Source organism: Antedon mediterranea, chromosome 10, assembly GCF_964355755.1.
Source record: "Antedon mediterranea chromosome 10, ecAntMedi1.1, whole genome shotgun sequence".
NCBI lineage: Eukaryota > Metazoa > Echinodermata > Crinoidea > Comatulida > Antedonidae > Antedon > Antedon mediterranea.
Window position 1 is genome coordinate 12,740,494 of NC_092679.1, and position 10,921 is coordinate 12,751,414.

At 34.7% G+C, this 10,921-nt stretch overlaps 1 protein-coding gene across 2 annotated transcripts; it reads left to right on the plus strand.

Annotated features, from left to right (window-relative positions):
- The first annotated feature begins 2,749 nt into the window (after positions 1-2,749).
- LOC140060185 (ficolin-2-like) lies at positions 2,750-10,246 on the plus strand. Of its 2 annotated transcripts, none has more exons than XM_072106282.1 (3): positions 2,750-2,872; positions 3,079-3,340; positions 9,218-10,246. In XM_072106282.1, the coding sequence occupies exons 2-3, from the start codon at positions 3,106-3,108 to the stop codon at positions 9,466-9,468; spliced, it is 486 nt and encodes a 161-aa protein (XP_071962383.1). In that variant the 5' UTR covers positions 2,750-2,872; positions 3,079-3,105; the 3' UTR covers positions 9,469-10,246. The 2 variants fall into 2 exon arrangements, with proteins under 2 accessions (XP_071962383.1, XP_071962382.1); XM_072106281.1 differs by having other exon boundaries at positions 2,782-2,853.
- The last annotated feature ends 675 nt before the right edge of the window (positions 10,247-10,921 follow it).

Here is a 10,921-nt window from a genome sequence, read left to right on the forward strand (position 1 = left end):
CGTGCGTCTAGAAAAAAGGACCTCTCTAGGACACCCTTAGACGATTATTTTCCCATATTGGCCCCCTTTTTATCAAAATTCACTTCACTCTTAAATATTTCCATACGGGGAGGTGCCGCATTTACAGGTATATTTTCGAGGGCCTGGTAGCACAAGTGTGGGAAAATATGGAGAGTTGGTAGCACAAGTGTGGGAAATGAGAGGGTGAAATTAGTAGTTTAAGTCCCTGGCCCGCCCACCCGTGTCAAAATGTCAGGATTTATCCCAAAATTTTGCAGGGATTTTAGCATACTGGATGCTATAAGCCCGGCTATATAAGTCCCATCGTGGGGCCCATCCAACGCTAAATACCTTTGAATAGAGTTTTCACATCAGCAGAACACGAAATATAGTATGCCGGCCTAGGATAAAATCATTCAACTGTGACCACTCTTGATCAGCATCGTCATGCACCCCCCGCGGACGCGCGATAAACTTGTCAAAATTTGCAATGTCTCTTTGGCCATGCGCAGATCATGCCGGGAACCAGTACAAATATTGCGCCCTCTCTGGCGTGGCCTTGTTTCTGCCGTCTTTTTAGAGCACACTGGATTTTGGTAAATGGTAGTTCAAGTCCGTAGTACAGTATTTTTCAGTAAAACAGGTAGCTCAAGTGCCTCATGTCTTGAAGTGGCTGCGGCACCCACCTGTTTGGTTTATATACACGTGATCCCCCCGGGGCTAGACACCATCCCAGATGATGCTCATGATTCATGTTTGGCTTGTTGTGCCAAATATTTTTGTTTACATTTTCTCTCACCTCTTCCTACGAGGCATGTTGAGAAACAATGTCGAAAATAGCGCACAAAAAGCTTAAAATGTGCACTCTGTAGTATCTGAAATGAACTCGAATGATACTAGGCCTACCCCTCATGCTGCTACTGATCGGCCAGTGGATATTTCTATTTATATCCGAAAGGACCACCCAGGATTGAGGCGGACATTGCGGCTTATGTTGTTTTCCATATCGCAAACGCATTTAAAACAATATAGTGGTCTTTCGTTATTATGATGCACCAACTACAATACACTGTTTAAGTACGAAATTCATTCTGCACATGTGCGTATAAAATACTGACATTTTGTATATATCAACAACTTGAGACTTATCGGATAGGCATACATACTGATGTACTGAATGATATTCCATTGGATATTATTTGTTTTATTTATTAGTTATTTCCATGTTTTACGGATTGTATTGTTTGTATAATAGATTTGTATTACACAAAGTGCTTACAAATGCTAATTTAGAATCAACCATTTATGTAGCCCACTTGACTGCTAGGAAACTCTCAGCTGAAAATGATACATAAATAGAGCTGACTGGGGCTACCTTCCATAAATTGATTACGGCTTTCTGATATTAAGACAGGACTCCCGGCTTATATATCAGACAGGTAGTTTGGTGACTGTGAAGGTGGAAAAGATGCTAGGAAGATGTTTCCTACTGTCACTGGTGGTGACTCTGGCACTCAGCTATGTTGTAGAGAATGAAGAACTGGATGGTGTTTCTCAATTAATTGTTATAAAAAATGGATGTGGCGATGAGACAAAAAGAAAGGGTATGGCATTCTTTATAATATATATGTATATCCTAGAGTTGTTGAGGGATATAGACTAAATAGTTATATTTAGTTCATATTTGTGTCATCATCTCATTTTGTATTTAATTTACGCCGTTCCACAATAGTTTTTATTCAACACTATTTCAAAGAGAAAAATATTAAAATCATATACTGTAAAGAAAGTCATAAAGGTTAATGTTAAGTCCGTGTTTGAACTTATTACAAGTGTAATAAGTTCAGTCCTAAATGGTAAATTCTAACTTATTACAAGATAAGGCCGACATAAAAGTTTTGTGTTTCAAACTTATTACAAGATAGTCATACTGTAGGTCTGTTCAAATGCATTACAAGATAGTTATAAGGTTAGTGTTTGAACTTAATATTTTTTTTTTTTTATTTATTTTTTTTTTATTCAGTATATTACACAGAGGCGCCTTACAAGATGGAACCATCTTAGCTTCAGGGCGCCTCAGATTAACAAATACAACATTTTAAAACAACTAACAGAAACATCAATTAAATCAATTAATATTACAAATTAAGTGTCCAAATATACAAATACATTAGCAAATAAACAGATTACATAACATAATATTGTCGAACACGAACTTTTATGTTTTTGTATGTGCTAATCCAAATATCAAGTTGATCTGTGTGTTTAAAATATAACAATAACAATATAATCACTGATCTGTATCTTTAACCAGGTGGTAGTTTATGCAAATTAGAACTTACTATGCTGTATGCTTGTGGAGTGATTAGTTCACTTGTGATATGTAGCTTGTTGGGTAAAACACAAGAACAACTTAGCCTGAAGTTAGACTGAGATTAAGAGACTTACAAAGTTAGAGTGAGACCTAGTTTAAGGCTTACTTTAGAAGCTTAAAGTTAGACTGAAATAGTGAAATATCTCTATGGACTGAATTATATAGTTTTAGAGGCTTCACTTAGCAGCCTAAAGTTTTAGCGAGGTCTGGAGTTTTAGTTTAGTCGTAGGCCTACCTAGTGAGACACTGGCATATTTATTTATTTTATTTATTTATTTATTTATTAAAGATCCAACAATATCTATTATGTAGACTATTATTTTTTTGTAAACCTTTTCAAAGGTTATCCACAGGATTGCACCAACATACTTGAGCGCAACAGCAAAGCCAAAAGTGGTGCTTACATGATCAACATTCATGATGGAGGTGAACCATTCCGTGTTTACTGCGATATGGACACTAATGGAGGCGGATGGACAGTAAGGCTAAACCAGTATAGTACGTTAATAGACTGGGGCTATTTATGTTTAATTTAAGAGTATCAAGTAGATTGAAATAAACATTTCAGTGACACCTTAGGCTTACAGTGCAATTGATACGAATACTATTAAACATAATTTCAATCTTCCAAAATCCTGCCATTAAGATATCAGCATTTTATTACATTTTAACAGTTTCTTTTGTTTTAAACCTTTGTTGTAAAGGTCTTTCAAAGACGAGAAGATGGATCCATGAATTTCTTTAGAAATTGGGCAACATACAAGGCAGGGTTTGGGAATGTTAATAGTGAGCATTGGCTTGGTAATGATAACATTCATCGCCTTACATCTGATGGTCACTTTGAATTAAGAGTGGACATGTCCACCTTTGAGGGAGAATCTGCCTATGCTCACTACGACAACTTCCGAATAGGTGATGAGGAAAGTAACTACAAACTGATATGTGGTAACTACAGTGGTAATGCAGGTAGGTATAGGCCCACTAAACTAGACTAGTCTTACTTCCATGATGATCCACATATTAGCATGATAGCAGATAATACTTCGTAGTATTGTCCAATATCTAAAAAGATGATCTATATATATCATTTAAAATATTTATTTTTGACTGACATGCACAAAATATTGTACAAGAGAATACAGATGCGTGTACACTTTATAATAAATAAAATAACTTAGATCATAGAAATATTATAGTGAACAATGTCTCTCTGCTTATATATTAGTCCAGTCAATCTAGTGATATTTAGAGGTAAACCCACCACAAATTGCAATAGTAATGAAACAATAATTTTTTCATTCCAAATGTAGTTTATAATGACATATTAAAAGTCACCGAAAATTGAAGCATTGGAACACATTATTTTTTACGTAATCTCAACAACTATATAGTGATTATTCCATAAATATTTTGGGGTAGGGGGTAACATATACCCATAACTTGTGGTTTTATAATCCAATCTCAATAATCTTGATATCAATGTGTAGAATATATATTTCTTTCTAATATGCAATTTAAAAAAACAAAATACAACATTTATTTATATAACTAGAGGTCAAAAGGTTATTGACCTTTTACAAAAACTCATTTTTTTCCTTAAAAAATGATTAACTGTAATATTGTGCCATAATTGTATATGCATTTAATCAAAATTGTGTTTTATCTGTACCTATCGATATATAAAAAAGGAAACATGAGTTAACTAGAAGAATTTTAAAAGTAATGATGTACTATTCTTATTGAAATTGATCAAATGTAAACAATTTTGGGGTAGGGGGTAGCGTTTATGCCTATAATCCATTGTTTTATAATCATATCTAAATAGCTTTAGTACCAAATGTGTAGAGTATATATATTCTACTAATAATATACATTAAAAAAACAATACAACAGTTATACATAACTAGAGGTCAAAAGGTCATTGACCTTTTACAAAAACTCAAATTTTCTTAAAATAGCGTAAAACTAAATTATGTTTATATATATTATATTTATATTTTGGAAGTATTTGATGCAAATAATGTTTTTCCTGTACCTATTGTATCGTCATGAAATAGGACAAATGATGCTAGCTAGAAGAAAATTGAAATTCATTAGCGGTATGTACTATTGCTGATTAATTAATGAGTCTTGATAATTTGGAATCAACTCATGATTTACTTTAGATAGATTTTTGATAATTTTAGTATCAACGAATGTATGTAATGAAAAGTATTTGATCTTCGCAGGGTTGCGTCTTCTCTCCTCTCCTATATATTATATACACGGATGACTGTCGGAGCAAACAGGACAATAGTCATCTTTTCAAATTTGCTGACGACACTGTCTTGCTGTCTCTTCTTCAAAATTCACAGGACGGTCATGGTTCCGCATTAGATGGTTTTATCCAATGTTTTGGAAACTCCTACTTGGAACTCAATGTGACCAAAACCAAGGAGATAATTGTAGATTTTAGGAAGGAGAAAGGACGCAGCCCTCTGGTATCCCCCACAAATGACGAACCAGCGATATTGTCCATTCCTTTAAATACCTAGGTACTATATTTGAGGACAATCTCAGCTGGGAATTAAATACAGAGGCAATAGTAAAGAAAGCTAGACACCAGAGACTTTATCTGTTAAGGAAGCTGAACCATTTTAATGTCGATAAAGTAATTCTCATGGTTTTTTATAATTTCTTTATTGAGAACGTTTTAACTTTTTTCCTTTATATGCTGGTTTTTTAGTCTTAGGGTCAAAGAGAGAAACTCACTACAAAGAATTGTTAACTTAAGTTCTAAATTAATAGGTTGTCAACTTCGTAGCTTATCTTCCTTCTGTGACATGCAAACTCTAGAAAAAAGTAGAGCTATTCTAAAAAATGTTAACCATACCTTGTTCAGTGATTTCGAGCTCATGCTTCATGGGCGTCGCTTTCAATGCCCGGCATGTAGAACAAACTGGAAAAGAAATTCGTCTTTGCCAGTTGCCATCCGACTCTTAAATTCTTGAACTTTGACTCTTGTTATATTGTACTGTATATTGTGATATTTTTGTATATTTTGTAAGATCATTTTAATCCAGACCTTTTTATTTGAATTGCTCCGTGTGGGATGATATTGTTTAATCCTTCAAATAGAAAAGGATTCACAACTTATATGTCATCAGTATCACTTTTTTGTTCGGGTATTAGTACAGTGCAATGCCATTGCATTCACCACATGTATTTCTAGTTATCCATGAATGCTTCAAGGAGATACGCAGGTTCTGGCTTTAAGTCTGTGTGTAGAGGAACCATGTTTCCATCATCTGATCTTCCATCCCCAATCGATATGCGAGGTTGTACTTGTAAATGGGATGGAGTCAAAGGCATTCCACGTTGTCCAGGTAGTCAGTCCATTGTACAGACGCACTAACCCATTTTCTCTAGCAACCACAATGTCATCCCTTGTTTGCATCTGAAGACTAACAGCATAATGTCAGAAATAAGTGCAATGACAAGCTTTTTTTAGAGCCACTTGTTTTCCAATTCCGAAATCTCTGGATGTTGTGTCACCAGTATCGCATGAGCAAATAGAAGGTTATCACAGATGTCTCTCAAATGTACTGTTTGAACCAGTTTGATAGTCCAGCATCTCAGCTCCAGTCTAAAGAATATCACAAGATGTTTTAAAGGGGGGTTCCGGGTTTAAAATGAATAGTAAAAAATGTAAAATATATTTGTTTGTCTCTTGAACGGTAAAAGTTTCAATTTATATAAGCGCCCAGTGAAGCAGAACGAAGGCTGTGAAATGAGGCCAGATTACAAGTGCAGCTACGGCAAAATCACACTGTGGTTACAGAATAGGAAATTCGTGAAATGGTCAATCTTCCGACGACTCGTTATCATTAACCATATCAATTACTTTTGTAAAATTATACTTATCTGATGTAATTATTTTAGTCGGTCTTCCCATTTATAAAGTCAATTTTCTATGAAAATCCATCAAAACTGAAAAATTAGATAAGTTTGCACTTTACGTTTGCCGATTTTCGCACTGACTTAAAGAAAGCCTTCAAAGTCAATGAAGCGTAACGTATACATTCCTGCTGAGCGAGGCGAGCGAGACGACGATACACGTGCTCTCTGCCCATGCATGGCATCGTCACGTGATAAGCAGATACAGTATACAATACCAAACTGGTCGGGTCGAGTATACCCCGTCTATAATCACAACATGAACGATGTACAGTATTTGATTGAAGGTCGACTCGACCTACCGGAATGGTATAGATAATATAGCTCGAATGAGAGACAGTTGGAATATTTGTAAACATAAGTATTGCTAATTTTAACAAGTGTAGCTTATTATAGTAAAAGGCCTGGTAGTATCAATTCGCATAGGGTCTACTACACTAGCTAGCTCAATTTTTAACTGGGCCGGATCGGCTAGGTCTCCTTCCTACTACCGGTCTACTTGCTTGATTCAGTATCCGCTTTTTTGGAGAGTAAACTAGGCCTATTTTAGGCCTACTTATTAGACGATCGGGACAACATACGTGCGGACGGCGATCGGACCTTGTTTTGCCTCAATATTTACAGCCGATTTTTGTAGAACGTTTTAGGTTTAGATTTTTTAGGAGTTTGGTTGATAGGATGGGTTTGGAATCCACTGATTTGTTATTTATGGGCCAATCGTTTAGTAATAGGCTAGCTAGGCCCATGAATGATGGCCCCAATGTTTTAACGTAGCCATCGTGGCATGGAATCCCTAGTCAGAAATGGCTCTCACCCATGAATAAAATGATTTAGGCTAGGCCTAGCCTAGTACGTGAAGCCGATATACGATCTGTACTATTCGAGGTATAAAAATAGTATAATTTATGACTCCGTAATCTGTACTAAATTTTGTATTTCATTAAATGTCAAATAAATATATGCTACTACTGTTATTATTACACTTTAGGCCTAGCTTAGAAAATCTACAAAAAATGTATTTCACAATGGTCGGGTGGTCGTCGTTTGACAGGGGAGAGAGAACACAACGTACAAGCTTGACGTCGCGAGTTCGGAATCCACTGATGACGTGATTTTGTGAATAGCTCATGAATATTAATGAGCTTCCCTAAGCTGCTGAAAAACAGACTTTTCATGAATTTACCCTAAAATATATATGAAATTTAATTTTTTTTAATTTCTCGTTATTACTTCTGACATGTCTATATTGTTATGATATTTTTTATTTAATAAATAAACGATATTTAAAAGCAATTTTAAACCCAGAATCCCCCTTTAAATGCTTGACTGCAGAGGAGCACTAGTAGATCCGTGTCATCGGATAATGACAGATGTTTTCCTGTTTGCTGATTCAATGGTTTTTTGTACTATCCAAAAGAATATCTGCATCAGCAGCTGCATTCACTCATTGCCATGTTGTTCAAATACTAGTTACGAAGATTTATAAATTGTTGTTTGTTACAGAAAGTGATCCTATTTTGTGGAACATGTCACTGATAAAATATACAGGGACACTACCACCTGACCCGCCTTACCATGTGCGCCGTCTTTGGTGGATGAGCCGCTTTCATAATTATCAAAGACTATGCAGAGCAATATTTTTTACAGATCTCTACACTATTCCATGGAATGCTGTGCCGTAGAGCACTACCATCTAAAATGTAGGCCTACTGGACATCATTCAGTGAGTTGGATGTACTAGACTATTCAGAAGAAGTTGTTTCCACGTGGCATCATGTTGGTTTATTAGCTGAAAGTATTCCTCGAGTCTCCTCTGTAACTGTAGGATTGATGCACACATACTGTATGACTTTATTGCCAGGATCTTGAATACATTGCAAGACTTCCTGCCCAAAATATTCAATGCTTACCACAATGCTAATATTCCGAGTCACCTGCAGTAACTCCCATGTCAATGGTATGAAGTCTCTGAGTCGTAACCAAATGGATTTTTCAATTGCCATTGTGTTCCTGACGTGTGGCCATAAGGTCTTATGTTGGCCGCTGCTGGAGTAACGCCCTGATACTATTACAAGGCATTACATACATTTCAGCGCAGATTTGGTCTGGATGTACGCATTCCTATATCTCTTGTCAAACCTCTGGTTTTCTTTGAGACTTCTCATAGAAACCTTTTCAATCACCAGGTCTGTTGACAATCCAGCCCAGATGGTCCGAATGTCATACAACATGGAGGTCATTGTCAAACTGCTGTTGAACATCTTTGTATTTCTACTGGTTAAAAAATCGTTAAAATACTTATACATCCCAATATAAATACTGTAACCATGGCAACACAAATGCCATCTGGAAAAAATGGAATGTAGATCATACAGAAGCAACAGGAACGGAGATGTCACTAATCTGCATCTTGAACTGGTAATGTGTATCGCGTTGAACTGAAATGTTCACCCCAGGGTATCCCTGTGTATATACCATTGTTGTTTACAGCGAAAACAAAATTTTTAGCCAAAATTGACACATTATGTTGTGTTTTTCCGCAAAAATGACATTCTAAATAAAATGTTATGACTAGGCCTATATTAAGTTTGATATCACAGAATAGGAAATTTAATAAGCTTTCGGATGACATAAATCCCACTTGTATATAATGTATTTTAAATGGTTAAATATATGTAATTAATGGGGCATATTAATTTTGACTTAAAATGACCTTTATTGACCTCTGACCCTTGACCCAATGCTTGGATTTTCGGTGACTTTTAGTATGTCGTTCTACACATTATATAGAATTCAAAAATACTAGCTTTGTTACTATATTGCAATTTTTGGTGGGTATATCATTAGATTGACTGGACTATATATAATGCACAAGAATTCTAATAACTATTTGTAATTCTATTTTAGGTAATTCTCTGACATTTCATAACAATCAACAGTTTTCAACGTTTGACCAAGATCATGACACGCATTCTACATTATCATGTGCTGGGATATTCAAAGGAGCTTGGTGGTATGCGGACTGTCATAGTTCAAATCTGAATGGATTGTACTTGGGTGGTCAGACCGATCAGTTTGCAACAGGTGTGGTGTGGTATAAATGGAAAGGGCACTACTATTCTTTGAGAACTAGTGAGATGAAAATACGTAGAATTTAGAACGATGAAAGGTTAATGGTAGCATGATACAGTGAAGTTGATAACTTTCGATACCTTTTGTTTAAACTTAAAGTTATAATAATTAATTTGAAATTGTTAAGACACTTTCTCAAAAAGGAATTTATGTAAAATTAAATACTATGGACCAATGCTATAATTTGTTCATCTTTAAACGGTTACAATTTTGAAAAATTATTATAATAATTTATTGTGAAGGGAAAACAATAGAAGAACTATATTTCTCCGATTTGTATTAATAGGCTAGGTCTACAGATACACAATGTTCATACGACTTGTATTAATAGGCTAGGTCTACAGATACACAATGTTCATACGACTGCTGTTTTTAAGCGCCGTCTACGAGGTCATTCAACACGAGCTACTTTGGTAACACATTGTTTTTCTCTTTTTATCACAATTTACCTAACGTAATGTAACATATATTTAAGACAAGGAATATCTGGTTTAATGTGTGCATTATTTTTACAAAACATCAAGCATTAGAGGAAAAGTGTATTCAATATGAACATATTTTGTTTTTAAAATTCCTTATTGAACTTTGTTAATGGATGACACAAACCAGCAAACGCAGATAACCAATAAGCCCTCTCATAAAAACAAAAGCATGATTAATTAAAATGTCTAAAATATAAAACTAAGACATTCTGACTCTGTAAACTTTTCAGATTCTATTGACAATCAATGTTTAATCTTTTAATATGAATAAAAATGGAAAATAAGTGGAAATGTAATAATGTCTAAACAAAATCAATAAAGTCTAATATGCAAGTTGTTTCTTCTGTTTATTTGTTTGTATTTTCTATTTATTATAGTTTGAGATTTAACTCTGGTGAGAATTAAGTATATATTTTAATCATTTCAATTACAAATACTTTTTATTCAATTATTTTGTCTCCAGATGGCACCTAAAAATATAAACATGGACAAGGAACAAGAAAAAACACACACAATCAGAGAGTGACAGGATTCCTAAAAAGTTTCAAGAATAAACAATTTTTGCTTATGAAATACTATATTACTATATTTTTACTGTTATTTCTTTTTTAACCGAAATGTTTGTCATGAGGAATAAAGGCTTCAGGCTTAGACATTGGAGACCTGGGCTTGATGCCCATTAATAGCATGTCTTTTTGTTAGAGCAAGAGCAGTTTTAACTGTTCAGGCCTATTGCTTGCTCCTGGCAAGCTTGTACTTGATGACATTTTGATTCTAAAGTTTTTCAATGCAAATGTGTAATTATGAATAATATATTTTAATACTCTTGAAAGCAGAAAAGAGTGAATTCAGAAAAGGACGAATTCCTACAGTATTTATTGGATAGATTTGTATGTATTTCAACACGATTTTGACAATATGCTATTGAATGATTATATTGATTCAAATGCGAGTCGTTTGATAAAACTACCTTATTTTGTACTGTATCTTCAGAGTT